Source organism: Penicillium samsonianum (assembly GCF_028829775.1).
Source record: "Penicillium samsonianum strain IBT 33392 chromosome Unknown utg000002l_segment0_segment0, whole genome shotgun sequence".
Taxonomy (NCBI): domain Eukaryota; kingdom Fungi; phylum Ascomycota; class Eurotiomycetes; order Eurotiales; family Aspergillaceae; genus Penicillium; species Penicillium samsonianum.
The window spans coordinates 935,545-958,200 of NW_026643260.1; the positions used below are offsets into that span (position 1 = coordinate 935,545).

The following is a 22,656-nucleotide window of genomic DNA, read 5'->3' on the forward strand; positions in this document are numbered from 1 at the left end:
TGACAAGTTAGAGGTCTCGAGAGTTGCCCTGGCCCCGGGACAAATTAGGCTTAAGTATGACAGAAAGAGCCGTAGAGGCTGTATGTAGCATGGGTGTTTTCACCTATGTACACTCCCAACCGAGGCGCTAGCGGAAAGCCCAGCATTGGCGACCAAATATCGAGATGGTATTTGCTGTCCGAGAACCTCTAGACTGAAACAAATGCACAACTTGGACTATTATCTCTTGGCAAGGCCTGGATTATGTCTTGGCAACCAAATCCGAGCGGAAAAAAACAACACAAAAAAATGGACTCGCGGGGAATCGAACCCCGGACCACTCCCATGCTAAGGGAGTATTATACCACTAAACCACAAGCCCAATTGATTGGTGGATTGACGCCAATCATGGTGCATTGAGAACGAGTGACCGGAAATATAGCCAAGTAAACAAGATATCTTCCACTCCCCTCTTACCTCCCTTATCCATAACCAAGTCTTGCTTTTTTAAAGTTTATTTGGCTGATATTCTGATCATAATTAAGAATGGTCTTGATTGAAAGAGGATTTTGTTATATTTTCGCTGTCCTATTATGCCCCAGACCGTGAGCTGACTACGGATATATATCGTGGCATGACCCGGAGCAGAAAAAACGCAGACTCAAAATTTTGATCACCCGCCTGATGTCTCAGTCCCCGAACAGTCGGCGTCTCAAAACAGCCAATCAAAAGTGTTTCCCGGAATCATCTCTTATCACCAAGATGAGAAGAAAATGGGTCAGATATAGGCCATGAGGAGGCCATACCTCCAAGCCAAAAGTCGAAACTTGGCGAAATTTAATTATCCGAAATCAATATCCATTAAATATTCAGGATTGGATGTTCGTCATGGCGGCACGTTAACTGTATGGGGCGGTGGTTAAAATAACTGCGCGGGCTTTTCAATACTCTGCGTGAAGGCACACGACAACCAAAACACAGCCAAGAGTACCTAAGCTTTGCCACTCCAGCTTGGCTCATTTCGCATGTCTCAAGACCACCATCGTTTGCAAACTGTTCGAAGTGGTGGCTGCGCCGTCATGACACGATGGATTGCCGCGAGGCGGGACTCCATGCGCTCGATCTCAGTGCGCAAAATTTCGTTCTCCACGAGCAGCTTTTGGATCTCGACTCTTAACTTGTAATTCCCGCTGCAGTCTCTCGTTTGTCAATCGCTTGAATTTTGCGGTTTGTCTCTCCAAGCTCAATCGAAAAATGCTCCTCGAGCGTGGACAGTACGAAACTGGACGTTGCGGTTTGGCCGGCGAACTGGTTGTCGATCGATTCAAACGGCTGTCAAGACTGGATACAGCCTTCTCCGTCCTAGTTGTAGGCGCTTCTGGCAGTGCGCGGTGAAATGTCTCCTTGATCTATTCCGAACTGATTCGAGTGACGGTCGCTGAGATGGGACCGAGCGCGTATTCCTAAAGCTCATCCGATGTGGACGCCTCGATTTTAAGATGATAGTTGGGTTCTCAGATGGTTATTTGCAATTGGTTCTGTGGTAGTGCTGGTATGACGGTTGGGAAGACGCATTGCAAGATGCATCGGATTGTGAAGAACAAGAGGAGGTCGAGGTTTGAGCAAATCGAGAGGAAAGGTGTCTCGCGGGTTACTAGAGGAACGGTGGACTGCGCCCTTTACGTGAAAAAAACAAGCAACAACAATTGAACCAAAACAGAAAGAGCCCATGGACTCCAAGGCTGACATATGCTTAGGTCCTGCCTGAGGCACGGGCCTCAACAATGAACCTCGGAAGTTCGAGAATCGACCCTTATCTCGTTGACAGGGGTGCCACAGGGACACGTTGGCTGTTGATTTGGAGAAAGCCTTTTGCGTGACATTTGGACATGATTAGCTACTGCACTGCAACAGGCAGATCAAAAGCGATTGACTTGGAACACGGGCTCCGGCTAAGCTTGTAAATTGACTAGATACTACATCTATCCTGCTTAAGTTGTTGACACCTTTCAAGGTATTGGTTCATTTTGATCAAACCCGGCAAACCTCCGGCAATATCGGCGTTATCCCCTCACGAAGCGTGATAAGCTTTGACTTTGGAACTTTTGACCTTCGGCTTATGGGGCTTTGCATATAAAGACCCTGGATAACCATTCAATCTTCAGACAATGTGTCTCTTGACTCGCGTTGCAAAATGGTCATGTCCGAGCCGAAAGCAGAGTTGCCTTTTACGGTCGGTGCCCTCGGGAGCAGGGGCACTGGGTTATCCTGGCTCTCCAACTCCGGAATTATCAAGCTCAACTTAATGCTTGTACTTTTACAAATCTCGAGTTACGCAACAGGTTATGATGGGTCGATGATGAATGGGTTACAGTCCCTCACTACCTGGCAAAACTCTTTCAATAACCCTGGGGCTTCCGAGCTGGGTCTGTACGTGACAATCAAGCCAGATATGTTTGGACAGTCTGGCCGGTAATCACCGGTTGTTATGCGAGGATATCGGAACTAACATATCCTTGCACAGTCTGAATGCAATACAAAATGTTGGCCAGCTCATCACAATGCCCATTTGCGCTATAAGTTGCGACAAATTTGGCCGTCGTCCAGTACTTTTCGCGGGCGCCTTTGTTCTTTTAGTTGGAGTTGCCCTTCAGGCTGCGGCTCAGAACGTCGGAATGTTCATTGCAGCCCGAGGAATTATTGGCATGGGCCTCGTGCTAAACATCACTGCGGCACCGCTCCTCCTCCTGGAGTTGGCATTTCCCAGGCAACAGGGACCACAGGTAGCGATATACAACAGTCTGTGGAATCTGGGTGCTTTGGTCGCTGCGTGGGTCACCTACGGCACGTTTCGCATCAACAGCACCTGGGCATGGCGGCTTCCTTCGCTCCTTCAAGGCCTCTCCAGCGTGATCCAGATTGGGATCTGCTTCCTCGTTGAGGAATCGCCCCGATGGCTTATCAGCAAAGAGCGCGATGATGAAGCAAGAAGACTCATTTGCAAGTATCATGCCAATGGGGATGATTCCGATCCTTTAGTGACACTAGAGATGGAGGAGATTCGCATTGCCCTTCAACTCGAGAGCGAGGCGAGACGCACCACCTCGTACATGACATTTTTCCAAAGCAAAGGTAACATTAGACGATTCTTTATTATTCTTTCTGTAGGATTTTTTTCCCAGTGGAGCGGCAATGGTCTCATCTCATACTACCTCACACTGATTCTCAACTCAATTGGCTACACGGCGGAGAGCACTCAGACCCTCATCAATGCACTTCTCACACTGTGGTCCATGATTTGGAGCTTGGTATTTGCCGCTGTGATGAATCGATTTGGTCGGCGGACTCTCTTCCTTATCTCTACCGCAGGTATCCTGGTCGTCTATATTGTCTGGACAGCTCTCGAGGCTATGTATGAGAAGCGGGCCGGGCCGGACGGAACTGGGGGTGACGGCTATGCGAAGGGTGTTTTGGCCATGATCTTCCTGTACAACTTCTTTTACTCTGTCGGCTGGACACCTCTGCAAGTTACCTATTGCATCGAGATATTACCCTTCGACTTGCGCGCTCGAGGTCTCGTTTTGTATAACCTCTTCGTCGCACTTGCTGGTATTTTTAACCAGTACGTCAATCCAATCGGCGTGACCAACAGCAAGTGGAAGTTCTATATTACCTACGATGTGTGGCTGGCCTTTGAGCTTGTGGTGGTCTATTTCCTCTTTGTGGAGACCGGCAGCCTCAGTTTGGAAGAAACTGCCGTCATTTTGGACGGAGAAGAGTACGGAAACAAATTGATTGAAGCCGCTGCATCTACAGCCGAGAGAGAACTTGGCGAGAAAGCACAAATGCAGGCAATTGCCAACAGTGAGGAGATAGTGCCGGAGAAATTATAGACACGGAGAAATATAGGGACTCGCAGGATCACGGGGTAATTTCCTCAAGTGAAGACCTATGGATCATTCTTTGTGTTACCAAGTGCAAGATCCCTATAAACTTTGAGTAGCCAATCTTAATCCTCTATCGTGAAGCTTTTACCCATCCTCTGACCCCCACGACCTCTCTCAATGGCTTTGCGCTTGGGGTCTTTAGCGACACACCCCATGCTTGACAGTAAATCAGCCACCGCATCATGGCCATTCGACGTTGCATATTCCAATGGTGTTTGACGGCACATATCCTCCTCAAATAGTGTGTCAATTCCTTGTTCAAGCAGACTCGAGACTACTGGCAAGTGCCCGTACTCTGCTGCCCAAGACAATGGAGTGCGACCCTGTTTATCCTTGCAGTTTGGATAAGCGCGACTTTCAAGGAGAATATTCACAATGGACACGTGCCCGCACCAAGCTGCATATGAAAGCGCAGACTTTCCGAAAAGCTCATCCTTGTCATTGGGGTCAGCACTGGGAATGTGCCGCAGCTTTTGGCCAGAGTTGGTGAATCAGGGAATCACCACAAATGTTGAAATAAAAGGCCGTCCCTCATCATGGGGAGTGATTTGTTATAAATACATTTTCAATCTCGTCCATACATACTGAAGTACCTTTCTACATTAATTATGGATCAATATACCGATAAAGGTCCTGTTAAGGAAACATCGTTCTCTCTCCATCCGATCAATAAATCCAAGCATGAAACACCACACGGTGAAACAGGCGAAGAGGGGATCTACTTGGACCGTGAAGAACCCTTCCCATTCAGTATCTCTACAGCCTACGTGAAGGATTGGGATACTGCGGCTGCGTTTAGAGAACTGTATCAAAATTGGTAATGCACATGTCTTTAGGAATTGGTCTGCGCTAATATCTCTCAGGAAAGACGCCATCTTGGAAAGATTTGGGCTAGATCGTCTAGACTTTCAACCATTTTACGATGAACAAGACGATTATGTATCCGTTATCGTACCAAAGACTTCCGATAGAGGGAAACACTGCCGAGCTCTGGGCTTTATCAAATACGATAAGTTGACAGGCCGAGTGACGATCGCCAATTCGTGTGCTTACCTCAAGCACGAAGATCTAGAGATCGGTCACTCGTCCAAAAGAGAAAACGCCAATCTCGCTGGCTGTCATGGAGAGGGGCTTAAATTGGCCGCTTTGGCTATGTTACGCAATGGTTACAGCATGGGAATCAAAGCAAGTAACACCTATTGGAACTTTCTGTTGGGGGGGGTCTGGGTTCCACTGCCAGTTACAACAGTTCAAGGGGGTTGACATCAACACTCAATCTGAACCAGCCAGCGATATGGCTCAACTTCGATCCCATATTGGGAGAGATGTCACTGTTGTGATTGAAGGGAACATTGAAAAGGAAGGTAATGGCATTTCTCTTGCAATTTTTGTGGAAAGGCGTATCCCAAGCCTGGATGCGCGTAGCAAGATTGGAGAAGTCGATGACTTTGCGCATGCGCTCCTTAGTCAAACTTTGATACTCTGACAGCACCTGCTCAACTATCTTCGCATCCGGATGATCATCAGGGTGGAGCTCGATGGCCCGATTGAGCAGGTTGGACAGAAGCACAATGCTCTCCATAGCTGAGTTACCGCCCAACCCGACATTGGGGGTCATCTTGTGGATAGCATCGCCAGCGAGAACGACACGCCCAAAATACATATGGTTAAAGAGACCTTCTTCGACATTGACCAGCTCTCCCCGGATGCGTGTCTTCCAAAGCTCTCCGAAGACCTGTGTGCTGGAGATGGGGCAGTCGGCACATTCACGCGCCCGTCTTTCGGCATCGGCAAATCAACGGGCAACATTCATCTTCAACGGACTGCAAGCATCCGATTTGGTCTAGAATGCGAGACCCCTGTGGATAAATACCAATACTGGCCCCTTTTCGTAGAGCAATCACACCTTTCTCCAGGACCACATAGTCGATATTGGCCCGGAGGAGGGTGTGAGCTGCTGTCAGGCCTCCCACGCCGCCACCTACCACGATGACACGGAATGGTCTTTTTGGAGAAGTCATGGCTTGAACATGAATCTGAGACGAGTAGTGGAACTTGCTCTAAGGCATAAATAAAGTTGAAGACAGGGATTCTTCACTATTTGTTTACATCCCACAACCACTGCACGGAATCGAGGCCGTGAGACCCACGAAGGTCCGGGCCATGAATCTCCGGGTCTTCGAAGCTTCCGGTCGTATGTTCCCGGCGTCCGGGCCGGACTCTTTAATTCTCACCTTTTGTGATGGATTATGTCCCGGAGAGACATCACAAGGGGGTTTGTGGAGAAGATTTAAACGACCATAAGAACTTTGAGAACCTTTTAAGACGAAAGTATTGGTTCTATTCCACAAAAGCAATCTCTCCACTGATTTTGTCTGACCATGTCTGTTCCTACGATCAATTTTGCAACCCTGCAACCTGCCATTGTATGGAAGGTGAATGCCGGGGCCGCACATCTTATTGGACCTCGCCAGAGTGGCTCGACTTTAATCCATTTTGTATGAATTGATTGATCTTCGTTATGGAATGTCTACTTTGGACTAACGTGGACTTGAATAGGAAACCCCCACTGGGACTATCGAGACTGTGCCTGGTTTTGAACCCCAATTCTCCGCCAAAGTCGTCTTTGGTGCCGACTGGCTTGAATTCGACCCTGACAAGAAACATGCGCGCATTAACATGAAGGCTGTTGCCACGTCAGTCTACTAATTGTCTGTCTTAATCCTTTCGGAGCTCCCACTGATCTGTATCTAGAACTGATGATGGCAAGGACATCAGTTTCGGATATGAAGGCATCATAGAATTGAATGAGGCAGTGATGAAGATTTTCAACATGGAGCCTGATTCTGTCAGTGTTCCATTCGGGTTCAGCAGTAAGTCTCCAGCATAACAGCTCCTGAGATGTGGTGATTACTGATGCGAGCGAACAGCGGGATCCCATCAATTCCATAGTGGCGATCCAGCCCTTAAGGAGCTACAGAACATGACCCTGGTGGGCAATGGACGTATGCTGGTAGATGAGGAAACGCGCGTTATTACGGTGGAATCTCGTATCTCACGCGTGGTTCCTGCCACTGGATTTGATTAGTGATTGGTTCACATTAGCAGCGGATTGTGTGATTCGGGCTCCGGCCGGTGCGGCGAATTTCGCCGCACCAGACAATGTCCCCGCCGGGCCGTTCCTCGGGAGAATGTAAGAAACTATACAACTACTCCGGCATCTCGTCTTGGGCCTAGGCCATCGGTACCCATAAATAGAAAAATATTCTCCCTGTGTTTTTTTGATCGGTATCGCTCATTCCTCGTTATTCATACTCGTACCTGCATCTTAGACTACCAATACAATGACCAACAACAAAATCTTGTTTATTCTTGGCGCAGGGCCTAATGTGGCCACTGCAACTGCGAAGCACTTTGCGGAACAAGGATACCAAGTCGCTCTCGTCAGCCGCGGAACCTCGACCTCTTTCGATCCCTCCTACTTCTACATCCAGGGCGATTTGTCTAACCCGGAGAAAATCCCCGAGTGGTTTGCTCAAGTCAAGAAGAAGTATGGAGGGTCTCCAAACGTGGTGATCCACAATGGTAAATATGCCGAATCCGTCAAATTTGTTCTGACCGGCCAAGAGCTAACCAGCCCATCCTACAGCGTACCATGTCTTCCCGGCGCACCCACAGAATCCCTTATCGCTTAGTCTTGGTCAGCTCAACTACGATCTGGCCGTGAACTTCACGTCAGCCTACGTCGCCGCACAGGAGGCTGTGAAGGGCTTTGAGACCCTTCCAGCCGATTTACCTAAGTCGTTCATTTACACTGCCAACGGCCTTAACATGATGCCTATGCCTCGGCTCGTTAGCCTTGGTCTTGGCAAGACTGCTTTTGGCCACGTCATCGAGAATGCTACCCTCTCCTTTCAGGGCAAAGGATACACGTAAGCATCTATGTCCGGGGTTTTCAACGCTGAGCCAAGCTAATCGTTTACCAAGCTTCTACTATGGAGACGAACGCCTTGCCAATGGCGACTTTGCTAGTGGCGCTATTAGCGGCGTGGCGCATGCAGAGCGCTACTGGGAGCTTAGTCAGGATCGTAAACAGAGACCGTGGATGGATACCTTTGTTGCTGGACATGGATACAAGGAGTTTCCTAAGGTTAGAACCTGACGAGCCTTTGAGCAAACAGAGGGGGAGAAATTGATTACATAGTCACTTCAGTATCTCAAACCGTATACAAGAATTCGTAACATTCAAAACTCTTCAACCCATTCTAGCACTGATAACTAACTTGTAAGAAATTGAATGAAGAAACTGAAGCTAAGTTCATACTGAACGTTTGAAGGGGAAAATGAGTAGAAATCTCTCGCAGTCATTGGAGACGGTTTTCGTATCACATATAGAAAACAAAAAGTTCCGAGTAAAAGGCGCCAAGTGCGCATTCTCCTGAAAACTCCCAATAAACACATAGGTCTTGCATTGTCTATCCATCCTAGTAAATGCAAGTCCTAAAGGATTAGATGCTGGTGTCACGCCATGATGGCAATAGTAGAGAGAATCACCCCAAGTCGATGGCCCACACATTCTTGGCGATGCTCAGATAATCCTAGGCATGGAGCCTGCCCGCCTGGAGGCCGCTCTCATGGCCTCTGAGTCTGCCGATGCTTACTGGTACAATGATGCACGATTCCAAGGTATTCGTCATACAGTTGAGTCTATGGGTCAGGATTCCCCATCAGGCGATTCTGGTGACGGGGATATTATGAAGATTCTCAAGGAAGAGGGACCCGAGGCCATGCTACAAGCAGTCGGACAACATGTGATGAAGAAGTTCGCTGGAATGCTGCTCATTTCATTGGAAAGTTTTGAGTATGATGGCAGCTCGATTGCAAGCTACGACATTGATAGCATGATCAGAGCAGAGCTGCGCAATTGACTTTTCAAGCAATACACTCTGGATATTGCATTCCAGGAGCTGTTGGCACCCAAAATGAGCGTCAAAGCTTTAGCTACGGCCATTGCTACTAATCTGGGCTTGCTTTCTGTGTCCTCCTCAAGTTATAGCTCGCTGGTATGATTTTCCACGTGTTTGTCGGTTGTTTTGGCTGTTATGATCGATACAGACAAGTCTACATGCTCTCGCCATGCTTTTATTTTTTAAATTTGAACTAGATTCGCCTGAAGCTTGTCCCTAGTTGTAGATCAATACAAATTGCATTGCCCTCTATTAACCACAATGGTCCTACATATTGTAGTGGGGAACATGGTCAGTCGTGAACCACGTCTGCGAACCGGGTTCGACCACTAGGGGCAGTGGGAGGTAAAGAAAGGGAGACCTAGGAGTAGCTTATAGAAGAGAAGGTGGTTCAATGCTCTAATCTCTCGATCATAGCGCTTAAATACATGATTCTAGCTTAGTCACGTCACACCGCTAGTCTATGCCCCTCTTCAATGTGTACGTTTTGCTATATAAGTGAGGATAGATATAAAGGCTCGTATGTAATAAAGGATGACACTTTCCCTTCGGTCCCTTTTTAATCTCCCACTTACATGTCACTTATTCTATGTTGTTGGTCACCACTGTTTACATCCCATACTTCAGACTCTATTAAATGCCTTATCATATAGACTTGTGCTCTCTCATTCACGCCTATATTACTACAACTATATACATGTTCCGCCCAGTCGAAGTTAAGAAATCATTTATCGGGATATTGGAAAAGGCTGTTTATTTATTAACGTCAAACGTTCTGGACGGTGGATTGCTTGATGATGAAACTAGATGGGCCAAATGAGCCCTTAAATAGCATCCCTTGAAAGAACAAAAATGAACCCCTGATAACCCTTTTTTCTTTCTTTTTCTTTTTTGATAGCCAAATCCCGCAAACCATTGTCAAAGACGAGATACCGGCGCCGCTCGCCGGGCTGTCGGCCAAATTCGCCGGCACGGAAGAAAAAACGCCCCCAATACTTAAGGAATGGTATTAAGATAGACTGTCAACTTTCTATCCTCGTATTAATTTTTCCAGTCATTCATCTCACATTCCAGTATCGCCCATCAAAATGGCCGATTTTAGCGAAAAAGGACCGTCTTTGGACGCGACCAACGTTTTTGATGACTCCAATGGGCACTTGAGCTCTGGGGCCTCCACGCCAGACAGTTCAAAAGAGACTGTGCAGGTTGAGGATGAGCGAAACAAGTACCGGTCAATTCATGGTGTCAAAGTGAGAATTGTTCCACGCAGGGCATTCGGCAATTGCTAACGATTGTAGTGGTTTCTGGCTGTGTTGGCGATTTTCTCGTCTGTTTTCCTGTTCGGATTGGATACGACTGCAGTAAGATTCCACCACAATTTCAACCTCATTTATCCCAGTTACTTACTGGAATTTGTGGTTTTCAGGTTGCGGATATTTCGCCTGCGATGATCAGTCGATTTGGCCAGGCAGATTTGCTTCCCTGGTTGAGCTCTGGCTATGCACTTGGAGCCATGAACATTCTTCCTTGGGGCAAGTCATTCGGAGTCTTCAACCTGAAATGGACATATATCCTCACGGTTGCCCTCTTTGAGGTGGGAAGTGCTATCTGTGGCGCGGCACCGAATATGACGGCCTTGATCATTGGACGAGTGATTGCGTACGTCTGGTCCCTCTTCCTGTTCAGTTGCGATTGCTAATAATATGACTAGCGGAATTGGAGTAGATCTCCGCTGAATTACTAGGACATTTATTCTTTGAAAAAATAACGAAAGTAGGGATCGGGTATGTATCTCGGTTGCATCACATACCTCGCGATGACAACTAGTCCTCGCGAAGGTCCGCATTATATCGGGCTCGTCGGCTTTGTCTGGGGCATTGGCACTGTCCTCGGACCAATTGTATGATTTCTTCGATATCCTCCATACACGGTATAATCTAACTTGCTATATAGGTCGGCGGTGCATTCGCAGACAGCTCAGCAGGATGGCGCTGGACCTTCTATATTAACCTCATAATTGCCGCCCTATTTGCCCCTGTTTACTTTTTTCCTGCTCCCTAATATCGACGCACAGCCAACGGCTACGTTTCTTCAGAAGCACAAGCAAGTGGACTGGGTGTCCATCATTTTCCTGAATGGATTCATCGCATGTTTCGTTATGGCCATCAACTTCGGAGGTGCCGTTTATGCTTGGAATTCTGCTCAGGAAATCGGACTTTGGGTCATGACGGCGGTCACCTGCGTCGGATTTATTCTGGCGCAGTATTTCCACCCGCTTGTGAAGAAAGAACAGGTTCTCTTTCCTAGCCATTTGCTGAAGAGCCCTCTTATGCTTAATTTGTCTGTCCAAATGTTTTTGTCATCAGGTGTGCTCCAAGGTGCTATTTACTATATCCCCTTGTACTTTGAATTTGCGAAGGTATGCTTTCTTTTCCCTGTTACTTCCCCTGATACTCCTGGTGGACGTCGATATTAATTACAAATTTTAGGCTGACAAAGCCCTTGAAGCCGCCGTGCAGCTTCTACCCTACGTTTTCATACTGGTCGCTGGTTGTTTGATTAACGCTGCTCTTATGGTCCGGTTTGGATACTATATGCCCTGGTACTTTGGTGGTGCCGCGCTGGTAGTAATCAGCTCAGCATTGATGTGTATGTTCTCAAATCCATGAAACATCTGAATGCGGGGCGTAGCGCTGATGAAACTAATCTTGATCAGGCACTGTTAATGCGAATACCTCGAACTCTACTATTTATGGATATACTGCGTTGATGGGAATCGGCGTCGGCTCCTACTGCCAGGCCAGCTACAGTGTATCCCAGCAATTGGTTCCAATGACCGAGCTGACCAATGTCGTCGGCTTGATGAGTATCTGTAAGCGCATGGCGATTTTTCCAGCCCTGCAGCGGAAGACGCATACTGACGTTCTTATTAGCGCAATTCTTGGGCATCCTGTTTTTCTTGGCGATCATGGGCACTTCCTACCAAAATCTGGTCATCGAGAAGATCCACAAGCTCCTGCCTAATGCTAGCGATGTCGATGTCCGTCAATTTATTGCTGGAACCAGCTCCTCCCTCAGCGCTAGCTTGACAAGCGCCCAATCGGCCGCCGTGATAGATGCTATTGTTATTGCTATGCGATCAGTGTGGATTTTGCTCGCTGTTGCAGGTGGCATTTGTGTGGTGTTGTCTCTTTTCCTAGGGGTATGTTCTGCAAATCCAGAGCTAAATTTCATGAAATTTATACTGACTTGCACTCCTCCTACAGAAAGACATGCTTTTCACCAAGGGTGCTAAGGGCACAGCAATCGCAGCATAAATGTGTCGCTTGGGTAGGCAACGATCAACAAATTCACAGCCAAATCCCTGCCCTTTAGATTTTAGGGCATACCTAAATTGTGATACTTAAGCCCTGGAGTCAGATGCAGAGTTGGAGCGTGTCTGAAACTGGTTATGGATAGGGTCATTTCATTGGTTTACCTAGTTTTCGGGTTATTCGCATTCTAAAACTAGAGGAATTGAGCAATATATTCTCCCTTGAAATTTCTTTATTTTCGAGCATCTTTTAATTTCCCTTGGGCTTTTTGTCCGGGATTAATCCCATTCTTGGACTCTTGTTCTTTGTTTTACGGCGAAACTGGCCGACGCTAGTGCCGGCCAGATTCGCCGTCCCATTACTAAATGGACGTTTGTTCCCTCACGTCAGCGTTTTGGACTGCTAACTCCCTTCTTAATACTTCACAATTACCACGTTCTGGGAATCTCAGCCCTAAAGGTACTAATCTAGCCGATCGGCCATAGCTTCTTCTTCTATTTATTCCACTACGATCAACTAGCTGCCATGTACGCATGTACCCTCTGCTCGAAGCCCTTCAAACAACGTAAGTTGATACTTTTGACAGGTCTCAAACTGATACTGCTGAGCGTCCTGAGGAGTGACACAGCTAATATTTTTCTAGTGTCTTCCAGAAACCGGCACCTGGAATATTGCCGTCAGGCAACAGACCGGCCTCACGCGCGAACTCTGTCGTGTCGCGCCTGCAGCGCTGCCAAGACAAAATGCACCAGCTCTCATCCATCGTGCACTCGATGTCTACGACGCGGCATCGAATGTATATATGAACAGCGACCCGGTCGGCGGCAACTGCCTAAGAAAAACGGCGCCGATGAGACCCCTCTAATGGACACACGAACACCAACAGACTCAGTTAGCACTAATCTAGATGACGGCAATACAGTCAGCCTGATGGCCAATATTGACCAACTGGCAGATAATATGATCTGGGATGGGCAGTCGAATTCTACGGACTTTCTTTTAATGGATCCAAGCCTCGCTGTTTCCAAGACCACACAAGCTTCTGCACCGATGGTAGCAAACACTCCTGACTTCACACTCGGCTTGCAAAGCTGGGGCATGGATCCACCGGAGCTGCTTGCTGCACTTTCTGCGCCGCCAAAGGTCTCACCCTTGGCCGTTGCGGGGTTTCTTACGCGGCTACCTATTGATGATCCCATTGCACAGCGACACGCCACTCATCTGATTCAAATCCTGCGAGCTTTCCCGCAAATGATGGTCCGCAGAGCGGCTTTCCCCCCTTTATTCATCCCAACTGGCACCGTGGAGATGGGCCTGAAGTGCGGAAGACACTACCCGAGCCTATTGGTAACTGCATGAGTATTGCACAGATGTTCGCCTCCAGAACACCCGATACAAGAGCCTTTGTTTGGAACGCTATTAGGACTGAGCAGCGACGACTAATGGACCAGGTAAGCCTACTTTGCGTTTTTGCTCATATGGAACTACTAAAGCTGATGGAAATTATCCAGTCTGAATCATTTGGGCCGGAGGACTTACTTGCTTCGATACAATGTTATATTATTTACATTATTATGCGCGTGGTCGACGACGCGGCGTATCATAGCGAGCATGACCTTAATATGCTACTAACCTTCGCAGTGGGTTTCCTTTTCTATTCCTATAAATCGGGCGACGAAAATGGTGCTAATATGAAAAATTCAGACTCTCTGCGGTCGCTTCCGCACGCTTTGTCAAGGCCCATTTAGCCTTCCAGAGCAAACACACCCTAGCCGGCGCTGGCCCGACTGGGTATTTGCCGAGTCTCGGCGCAGGTACGTGGATTATGTTTGATGGATTCATTTATTGCCCTGACAAAAGCAACCATTAGGGTTGCATGCATCTGGTTCCTGATCGGACAGGTCATATCCACCAAAACGGGTATCCCTTGCGACACGTCGGAAGAATATCATTGTCTTCCCTTGCCGGGTGGCCGATCCCTGTGGGAATGCCGAACTAATAAAGGCTGGGAAGCGGATTACAGCGCAACACAGACAACTATTCCTGGGAGGCAGCTTACGTATTTCGGTGACTTGATGGAGGCTCAAAAGGCGAATAGTGACCCGAGCATGATTCACAAGATGGATTTCTGGAATGCAGAGGCTGATACAATGGGGTTTATGCTTACGCTAGCTACAGCAATGGTTTAGATGGTAGACGGGGTATCCCGACCAACTGGGATCATAATTTCTTTCCCTCTCCAGGGATCCTTTTTTCCATATCTTCACACTTCAGGCAATCCTGATAACTACCCCCATGGGCTGCGACTTAAGAATAAAGAGAAGCTTATTTGAAAAAGAGTAGAAAGAATTGACTAAAATTCCTAGATTACTATTATAAATAGATAAAAAATAAATATCTAAGACCTAAGATATTTAAGATATTATTAATAAGCAATACAGTATCCCGTTCTGTGTGCTCTCTCGTTTTTTTTCCGTAGTACATTGTACTCCTTCCCCGCCTTGGTGCTTTTGGCGCCAACAGCTTCATCCAAGCACAGACCTTCGATAGAGGCCTTATGAAAGGATATCAGCCACAATGAGTGGCTCGGTTACTGAGGCATACGTCGCCACCCTGAGGGGAGCTGCCGTGACCTTCACAGGAGGCGCTCACTAGGTCCTTCGCTTCGACCTCGGAGTTGCACGATATTCAGGTAGTAGAGAAGAAGGCTGCCCGCACCTTGTAGGTAGACCAGCTTATACAGCAGTGACTCCCTCCACGGGACATACACTTGCTGCGAGGAGCCTTGTCCGTCACGAGGTCAAAGCTACAGCGTTTTCCACTTATGCATGAAAAAAAGGTCGCGCAAGCGCTCCATTTCACAACGTGGCGTGAGCTCGTGGAAAAGGTGCTAGAGCCGGTATGCTTTCCGAGGGAAGTAGTATTGCCAGCAACCTGAGCCAACATATACTCGACATCTTCAACCATATCTAAGTCATTCGCGTCGAACCTTTTAGAATAAGCCGCTTCAGTAAGTATGATTGCCTTTCCCTCATCGGTAGTGGCCGGGGCTGGGTCAAGGGAAATGAGCCAGGCCCGAGTATCGGCGTCATAACCCGAGAACAGACAATCCACGTCGAAAAGACTCAAGTTTCCCTTCGCATTTGGGATGTAATCAGAGGCACTGAGTGTAACGATGACGTCTGTAGAATTGTTTGAAGCGACTGGCTTAGCAACAATGCTAGGAATTTGGGCTAAGCCAAATAGGAGGCTGGCAACAATGGTAGAAGAGATCATTTGGAGAGACCACTCAATAGAGAAACGAGTACACAGGGATTTGATTGTTTTTCCCCAGAAATTCAGCTATTTTGGCCGCTGTTCAAATATTCCGGATGACAGTAGAGACATTCTTTTACTTAAAGTTGGAAGTAGTATGGTGCGTCAATTTCTACGATATCAATAAATGAAATACAAATACCCACCATGGTCTGATGTTAAGGCCGTTTGAGACAAAGCCCCATTGGGAGATAGGAATTTTGGATCTTTTCAAACCGATGTCTTTGCTTTCACAATTGTTCCCCACAGTTTCGAATGGAACATTTAAGTGAATGATATTTCCAGTGGCTTCCGCTTTTTGAATACAAGTAGAAGAGTCCAAACAAAAGGAAACAACGAGCTTAGCTGCGTCAATTGGTTTGCTTAAAAAGTGGAGCGAGTGAAGTTGATAAGTTGAGAAACTCTGACACGGCAACACGTGAGTCGGCACCATCGAAACTCCCCGAATTTCGACGACTTGCATGATTATTGGTACAGTGTGAGGGTTTCATTTTACCTAAGTCCTAACTGTGCTCAATTTTTCTTCGGGTCAGGGACCGGGTAAAATCATACTAAAGAAAATTATGTCGTTGCATACCTAGCCGGATTTATTGGTTATTCCAAATTGCCGCAAATGGAATTGCCGAGTCCGGCTCAACATCCTAGAAAAGCTTGGTGCTGCCCCATAAAGCTGGAAAATAATTATCACTTCCTATAACTAGTTGACGGAGTATTACTCTGTTGGCATGGTGGGCAGTCAACACACGTGGACCCGGCCTACCACAGCAAAAGTCAATAATTGCTGAGAGTAATAATTTTGGAAATTTAGTGGTTGACGGCGTACCGTAGGGAGGTGGAGAACGAAAGTTCGGAGCATATTAAGGCACGAACAGGTGGGCACAGGCCAAATGTTGATACAAAATTCCCTAGTTGAGGAGATCTCAAATTAAGTTCTATATCGATTTTCTTGTCATTTATAAGTCCATCTAATTCCGTCCGTTATTGTCTCATTACTTCAGGATCTGATTTACCCTTCATTCTTCTCTTCTTATCTAAGCAATATGGAGTTCCGAACATCTCGTCTTACACAATTCGGATCTAGCTGTGAAATTGGTTCCCTAGAGCGTATCGTTAAACGCAAATGCATTTAGGACGGCTTTCGAATATAAGACCCTCTAGAACAATTCGCACCATAGACTCATTTCCACGTCTTGCTGAGGCTGACAGTGGGGTCTGGCCATCATAATCTTTGCATCTTGGGTTAGCGTGCCATCCCAACAAAAGCTTGACGACGTCCTCATGCCCACGTGTCACTGCATTTGACAGTGCAGTCTCGCCTCTATCATTCTCAAATTCTATATTGGCACCTTCTTCAAGGAGTAGTTTTACCAAAGCCTTGTTGCCGCCTTGCACTGCATATGATAGGGGAACTTGGCCGGTTTTGTCCTTGCGAGAGAGATCGACGTCTTTCGATAATAGCAACTTCACGATTTTGACTCTCTTATTTGTCTCAAACAATCCCTCAAAGGTGTGTTGTATGGCATGGAAAAGGGGTGTTTGTTTGCCGTTGTCTTCGCAATTTGCATCGATACCCTCATCCAGAAGGAGCTTTACCATAGTCTCATGTCCACCCCAAATTGCGTAAAATAACGGAGTTCGCCCTTCATCATCTTTTGATTCCATATGGGCCCCTCTTGCTTTGAGTATTCGAAACACCTCCTCATGTCCCTGCAGCACTGCATAGGATAGGGCGGTCCGGCCGTGAATATCCATGCAGTTTGAATTGGCCCCTTCAGTCAACAAGAAATTAACTGCTTTGTGGGAGCCGATTTCCGCCATCCACAACAATGGGGTTCACTGGGTGCCATCGTAAATATCGACCTGCCAGTCTTCCATCAAAAGAACTTTCGCTATGCCGAAAACATCGAGGGCATCGTTCCCGGAACCGACACTATGCAACTATTCAGTCTTGGGTCTAGTTACAGGAATCTTCGAGCCCCAGATGAAATGGCAAACTCAATAAACATCTGTGCCGTAGGGTCTCAGCGAATAGCTTTCCTCTAGGTAAGACCCCTCCTGCATATTCGGCCACAGGTCGAAAATCCCGGACAGAGAGCACTTCATCCATCCTGGAAACGGCGGCTCGGAGTCTTCCTCCAATGCCTCAATGACTTTCACATAATGACGCTGCCTATCTTCTAGTGTTTTTGGCAGATCATCTGGAAGCGGAGCGTTTTGTAAAGTCCGAAAACTCTCCTCGTCAATTACAATAAACATGCGGTAACTAGGAAAGCGATCGAGCTTATTTCGCTTAGTTGCCCAGGCTTTAAAATGCGCGCGGACCTGATCTATCGATGCTCCGTCGAACTGGGAAGCATCTTCGATGACGCGTGGCTTGTACTTAGCCCACATTTCATCGAAGGGAGTTCTTTCGAACTCAGCTGCGTTGGGTTCATAGCGGAGGCAGGATTCGTATGTATCGTAATATCCTTTTTTGATGTACGCCGTGGTAAGGTCGACCATGCGCGGAAAAGAGGCATGAGATTGCGGGGTGTAGGTTGTCCGGTAGATTGTGTAGCCCCATGTTGGTTCCGTGGAATTCAGCCACTGATAAAGGTGACGAAAATGGTCTGGAAGCCAGGGGTATAGCTGCCTCGGTAATCGAATTCCCGACATGATGGGGTTGATACGATCTTGCGGTTGTTGAGAGTCATAGGGGGTAAGTCTGCGGATGGAGAAAGGTACAACCTGGCGACCTTGGGAATGCGGCAAGGTCCGGATGTCTTCAAGCTGCCGAATTTATACCCAACTTTCAATACGTCCCCTGTACGTAAAATACCCCTAGGAATACACAGACTTGGGGGTGCTGGGTATTAGGAAATTAGCTTGATTTAGAGTGGAGAGTGTTCCCTAGCCAATCATACTCAATAAACACCTTCCTTCTTTCACTGCGTTGATTAGAAGGAAAAATAAATTAATCGGTCTGTTTATTCTTCCAAGGTTTTCAACGATTTTGTAGTCAGATTTTTGAGATAATCAAACTCTAATCATGGGCTACCTACATAGGCTTAAAGCGATCTGGTCGATTTCCCACATTTTGGCGCTCGGGTGCCTTATTCCAAGCTTGTGCCTTATTTCAGGCACCTGAACTCAGCCCGCTCTCAGGCGGTAATTCGAGATACCGCATAGGCGAACGATATATGCAAATTTAATTTCAATCAAATCATTCAAAGGCGCTTTGAATATTTGTGAAACAAATCTTCTATATACCTCAGCATTCTCACCGAGTCTTACTCCGTATAGCACCAGCCCCATAATTAATATGTTTCCTCATTTATCCCGCCTGTCAGATCAATGGGCCAGCAGAGCCATATATTGGCAGATAATATCGGCAAAATGTAATTCATATTTAGCCGGTGTTGCTGTAAAACTAAGGTAGTGGCTTGCACAATCTTAGCCCCGCCATTGCTCAAGCGTATCTGATCACCCCTCTCAACATCCCCCGGTTGCATCTCAAGCAATCACATTTGCAGCTCTCTCGAGATACATCCTATGATAATGTCCTTTCCTACAGCTCTACCCGATTGGAACAACCTCAAAGTGATCCACAAGAACACCCTTCCACCGCGGGCGCACTTCTACAGCTATGCTTCAGAGGGACGGGCCCTCACCTTCAACCGCGACAAGGGCGAATATGTTTCCCTCAATGGCACATGGAAATTCCAGCACGATGCCTCTCCTTTCGAGGCACCTGAGTGGTCCACTGCCAATCCCTTGAGCTGGGACGACATTCAAGTCCCGGGAATGTGGCAACTCCAGGGCTACTCCCATCCAACCTACACCAATGTCAACTACCCGTTTCACGTGAATCCCCCTCAAGTGCCACTCCTCAACGAGACTGGGTCTTACTGGAGGCAGTTTGTAACTCCTTCCACGTGGGAAGGACAACAGATTCGCATCCGCTTTGAAGGTGTTGATAGTGCTTTTCATCTCTGGATCAACGGAGAAGAAGTTGGGTACTCGCAAGGTTCACGCAATCCTAGTGAGTTTGACATCACCTCCCTACTTAGGCCTACCGGATCCGCAAATACCATCGCTGTGCGCGTGTACGAGTTCTGTGATGGCTCGTATATTGAGCGACAAGACCAGTGGCTTCTTAGTGGCATCTTCCGAGATGTTGGCTTGCTGGCACTTCCACTCAGCTCAGTGATCGACTTCAACGCTGTCCCAACACTCAACGAAGATCTATCTACAGCTCAACTGCTCGCCAATGTCACAATACAGGGACAAGATGCCGATGTCCAGGCCAAGTTATATCGACCGGATGGCACGTTACTCAAGGAGCTCACATTTTCTTCAAAAGAATCTGGTCGTATCAATGTATCTGGTGATGATTTGAAGCTGTGGTCTGCCGAATATCCAGTTCTCTATACCTTGACTCTCACCTTCAACGGCCGTACAATTCCCCAGCGCGTTGGATTCCGCCGCATCGAGCAGAAAGGACAAAACTTCTTGGTCAACGGTAGGCCCATCATTTTATACGGCATGAACCGTCATGAACATCACCACCTCCACGGCCGCGCCGTGCCGTATGAAAATATGCGTGCGGATCTCATTTTGATGAAGAAGCACAACATCAACGCCCTGCGGTGCTGTCATCAACCAAATGATCCCAGATTATACGAAGTTTGTGACGAACTTGGTCTTTACGTTATAGCAGAGGCGGATCTTGAGACCCACGGTTTCGATCCCGTGGAACGATCTAATATTCCGAACCAGCCACTTATGACCGAGTACGAAATTCAAGAGACCTCCTACAAAATGGCCACCAAGTGGACATCCGACAATCCAGAATGGAAGGATGCTTATCTTGATCGGGCTGTTGAGCTTGTTCAGCGCTTTAAGAACTTCCCTTGTATCATTATGTGGTCCCTTGGAAACGAGGCGTTCTACGGCCAGAACCATGTGAGCATGTACAAGTGGATTAAAGAGGCTGATCCAACCCGTCTCGTTCACTACGAGGGTGATCGGGAGGCTATTAGCGCAGATTTGTACTCAACCATGTATTGGAGTATTGACGACCTCAAAAAGCACATTAGCGAGAAGCCTGATAGACCTCTCATTCAGTGCGAGTACGGGCATGCCAGTAAGTTTGAAATTTGAGCTTGGTGAAATTTCTATCATGTCTTCTAACCTTTGTTACGTACACAGTGGGCAACGGTCCAGGTGGACTGAAAGAATACATTGAGGCCTACCGCACTGAAAAGCTTCTCCAAGGTGGTTTTATTTGGGAGTGGTGTAACCATGGTCTTCTCAAGAGAGATGGTGACACCTCGTATTACGCATACGGCGGCGACTTTGGCGACGAGCCCAATGATGCAGACTTCATCCTTGATGGAATGGTGTTTTCGGATCACACACCCAGCCCGGGGCTAACAGAATACAAAAAGGCCATTGAGCCAGTTACGGTGACACTCAAGGAAAGTAGCCTGGAAGTGGTCAACCACTACGACTTTATTATCCTAGATCACTTGTCTATCTCATGGCACCTTGTTAAAGAGACGGGAAACACTGACCCAATACCATGGAAAATTCCCCAAATTAAGCCTGGAGAATCCAAGGTGCTCAACCTGCCCGATGGCGTGACTTTCGGCTCTGATCCGAGCTGGCTCACCATCAACTTCCGACTCGCCGCGACCACATCCTGGGCACCCCAGGGACACGAGGTTGCCTGGGCGCAAATCCCCTTGTTCGAAGACCAGAAACTCGTAATCCCCCCAACCTTAACCTCACCACAATTGACAATGTCTGTTCAGGAGGGGCCGGGCCGGTTATACATCAACTCGAACAGTTTCACCTCCCATATCACCTACGACCTGATCAGAGGCGATCTATCATGGTCCACAGACGCAGGCAAAATCTTTAACAGCGGACCACACCTGGGGATATACCGAGCCCTGACACAGAACGACCTCGGAACAGCGGGACCTTGTGTCGAGTGGAACCGCTTCCGCGTCAAAAGCAGTCGCATGGTGGTTGAATCCGCCAATTGGCGTGTCAGCGACGACGGCAAAAACGTATGCATCACCACCAAAGTCCGTGTTGCACCCACCGTGCTAGAATGGGCATGCGAGGCTATCCTCACTTACAATATTACGGAGACATCCGTGAGTCTGCATGTCAAGGGTGATTTCACAGGCACGCACCCAAATTACACCCCAAGAATTGGTCTAACACTTCGCCTTCCCCGACAATATGATGCCGCCACATGGTTTGGCAGAGGCCCCGGAGAATCCTACCGCGACACCAAGGCGGCTGCGCGATTCGGAAAGTACACGGCCACTATTGAGAGTGGGCTGGAGACGCCGTATGAGTGGCCCCAGGAGAATGGTAATCGCGTCGATACACGCTGGGTGAGCATTCACTCCTCACCTCCGGATACATCTTATGCTGCCTCTGCTGGGTCGATTGTACCTGTTCCAGAGATTCGGGCATCTATGGATGCGCCGTTTAGTTTCTCTCTTCGCAAGTATGGCACATTAGAGCTTGACCGCGCAAAGCACCCGCATGAACTTTCGGAGTTGAATAATGAGACCGAGCTCAATATTGACTATGCGCACCATGGAATTGGAACGGCGAGCTGTGGGCCTGGTGCTTTTGAGGGTCATAGACTTGAGGCTGGGCCGTTTGAGTTTACCACCATCTTTAGTCTTGTTGGTGACAAAAAGGACTGAGAGGACATGAATATTATTGTGGTGGATGGGTGAGCTTGCTGGTATCCTTTCTCAGTTTTATTTCTCTTCTTCTATGGGAGACCTTGGAGTGGGGTTACCATGCAGAAAAATAGTTAGCCATCAATTGGCCCACCATAAGTAGGGGTCTAGAGGGGATTTGTCAAACAATACTTCATGTCATCAGTTGGGATAATTGCCTTTCTCTTAATCGAGCCATACGAATATTCCCTTGATTCAAGTTCCATATCACCAAGGACGGATACAAATAGGGAAGGTGTGATAGTAAAGCTTCATGAGATCGACATGAGGTCATCATCTGTCGAAACATCCTTTGAGGGGTTGGTCGGGGGATAGGGAGACAAGGAAATAGCCTCTCGCGTAGCTGGGGGTGTTTTCACGGGAGATTTTCCTTTTGAAACGG

At 47.6% G+C, this 22,656-nt stretch overlaps 13 protein-coding genes across 13 annotated transcripts; 9 read left to right on the top strand and 4 right to left on the bottom strand.

The window, feature by feature from the left end:
* Positions 1-1,004: 1,004 nt before the first annotated feature.
* On the top strand, positions 1,005-1,374 carry N7471_002202 (uncharacterized protein; the record flags this gene model as incomplete). Its single annotated transcript, XM_057274922.1, is given in 2 exon segments — positions 1,005-1,159; positions 1,176-1,374. 2 exon segments carry the CDS (start codon positions 1,005-1,007, stop codon positions 1,372-1,374), a joined length of 354 nt encoding a protein of 117 aa, XP_057139560.1.
* Positions 1,375-2,173: 799 nt separating this feature from the next.
* Positions 2,174-3,872, top strand: N7471_002203 (uncharacterized protein; the record flags this gene model as incomplete). The annotated part of the gene is made up of 2 exons (XM_057274923.1): positions 2,174-2,451; positions 2,504-3,872. 2 exons carry the CDS (start codon positions 2,174-2,176, stop codon positions 3,870-3,872), a joined length of 1,647 nt encoding a protein of 548 aa, XP_057139561.1.
* A 662-nt stretch (positions 3,873-4,534) lies between these two features.
* Positions 4,535-4,747, top strand: N7471_002204 (uncharacterized protein; the record flags this gene model as incomplete). The annotated part of the gene is made up of 1 exon (XM_057274924.1): positions 4,535-4,747. The coding sequence occupies one exon, from the start codon at positions 4,535-4,537 to the stop codon at positions 4,745-4,747; it is 213 nt and encodes a 70-aa protein (XP_057139562.1).
* A 419-nt stretch (positions 4,748-5,166) lies between these two features.
* On the bottom strand, positions 5,167-5,947 carry N7471_002205 (FAD-dependent oxidoreductase; the record flags this gene model as incomplete). The annotated part of the gene is made up of 2 exons (XM_057274925.1): positions 5,167-5,704; positions 5,751-5,947. 2 exons carry the CDS (start codon positions 5,945-5,947, stop codon positions 5,167-5,169), a joined length of 735 nt encoding a protein of 244 aa, XP_057139563.1.
* A 360-nt stretch (positions 5,948-6,307) lies between these two features.
* On the top strand, positions 6,308-7,014 carry N7471_002206 (DUF3237 domain-containing protein; the record flags this gene model as incomplete). The annotated part of the gene is made up of 4 exons (XM_057274926.1): positions 6,308-6,424; positions 6,486-6,622; positions 6,681-6,799; positions 6,857-7,014. The coding sequence occupies 4 exons, from the start codon at positions 6,308-6,310 to the stop codon at positions 7,012-7,014; spliced, it is 531 nt and encodes a 176-aa protein (XP_057139564.1).
* A 256-nt stretch (positions 7,015-7,270) lies between these two features.
* On the top strand, positions 7,271-8,088 carry N7471_002207 (short chain type dehydrogenase; the record flags this gene model as incomplete). Its single annotated transcript, XM_057274927.1, has 3 exons — positions 7,271-7,511; positions 7,576-7,858; positions 7,914-8,088. 3 exons carry the CDS (start codon positions 7,271-7,273, stop codon positions 8,086-8,088), a joined length of 699 nt encoding a protein of 232 aa, XP_057139565.1.
* Positions 8,089-8,530: 442 nt separating this feature from the next.
* Positions 8,531-8,854, top strand: N7471_002208 (polyketide synthase; the record flags this gene model as incomplete). Its single annotated transcript, XM_057274928.1, has 1 exon — positions 8,531-8,854. One exon carries the CDS (start codon positions 8,531-8,533, stop codon positions 8,852-8,854), a length of 324 nt encoding a protein of 107 aa, XP_057139566.1.
* A 1,127-nt stretch (positions 8,855-9,981) lies between these two features.
* N7471_002209 (uncharacterized protein) lies at positions 9,982-12,210 on the top strand (the record flags this gene model as incomplete). The annotated part of the gene is made up of 11 exons (XM_057274929.1): positions 9,982-10,143; positions 10,192-10,254; positions 10,320-10,552; positions 10,605-10,614; positions 10,671-10,793; positions 10,847-10,930; positions 10,989-11,312; positions 11,383-11,542; positions 11,610-11,765; positions 11,827-12,095; positions 12,160-12,210. 11 exons carry the CDS (start codon positions 9,982-9,984, stop codon positions 12,208-12,210), a joined length of 1,635 nt encoding a protein of 544 aa, XP_057139567.1.
* A 522-nt stretch (positions 12,211-12,732) lies between these two features.
* On the top strand, positions 12,733-14,396 carry N7471_002210 (Zn(II)2Cys6 transcription factor domain-containing protein; the record flags this gene model as incomplete). Its single annotated transcript, XM_057274930.1, has 6 exons — positions 12,733-12,772; positions 12,851-13,526; positions 13,592-13,658; positions 13,719-13,847; positions 13,912-14,021; positions 14,078-14,396. The coding sequence occupies 6 exons, from the start codon at positions 12,733-12,735 to the stop codon at positions 14,394-14,396; spliced, it is 1,341 nt and encodes a 446-aa protein (XP_057139568.1).
* A 499-nt stretch (positions 14,397-14,895) lies between these two features.
* Positions 14,896-15,483, bottom strand: N7471_002211 (uncharacterized protein; the record flags this gene model as incomplete). The annotated part of the gene is made up of 1 exon (XM_057274931.1): positions 14,896-15,483. One exon carries the CDS (start codon positions 15,481-15,483, stop codon positions 14,896-14,898), a length of 588 nt encoding a protein of 195 aa, XP_057139569.1.
* A 1,149-nt stretch (positions 15,484-16,632) lies between these two features.
* Positions 16,633-17,274, bottom strand: N7471_002212 (ankyrin repeat domain-containing protein; the record flags this gene model as incomplete). The annotated part of the gene is made up of 1 exon (XM_057274932.1): positions 16,633-17,274. The coding sequence occupies one exon, from the start codon at positions 17,272-17,274 to the stop codon at positions 16,633-16,635; it is 642 nt and encodes a 213-aa protein (XP_057139570.1).
* Positions 17,275-17,517: 243 nt separating this feature from the next.
* Positions 17,518-18,177, bottom strand: N7471_002213 (uncharacterized protein; the record flags this gene model as incomplete). Its single annotated transcript, XM_057274933.1, has 1 exon — positions 17,518-18,177. The coding sequence occupies one exon, from the start codon at positions 18,175-18,177 to the stop codon at positions 17,518-17,520; it is 660 nt and encodes a 219-aa protein (XP_057139571.1).
* An 882-nt stretch (positions 18,178-19,059) lies between these two features.
* On the top strand, positions 19,060-22,235 carry N7471_002214 (uncharacterized protein; the record flags this gene model as incomplete). Its single annotated transcript, XM_057274934.1, has 2 exons — positions 19,060-20,647; positions 20,713-22,235. 2 exons carry the CDS (start codon positions 19,060-19,062, stop codon positions 22,233-22,235), a joined length of 3,111 nt encoding a protein of 1,036 aa, XP_057139572.1.
* Positions 22,236-22,656: the final 421 nt, after the last annotated feature.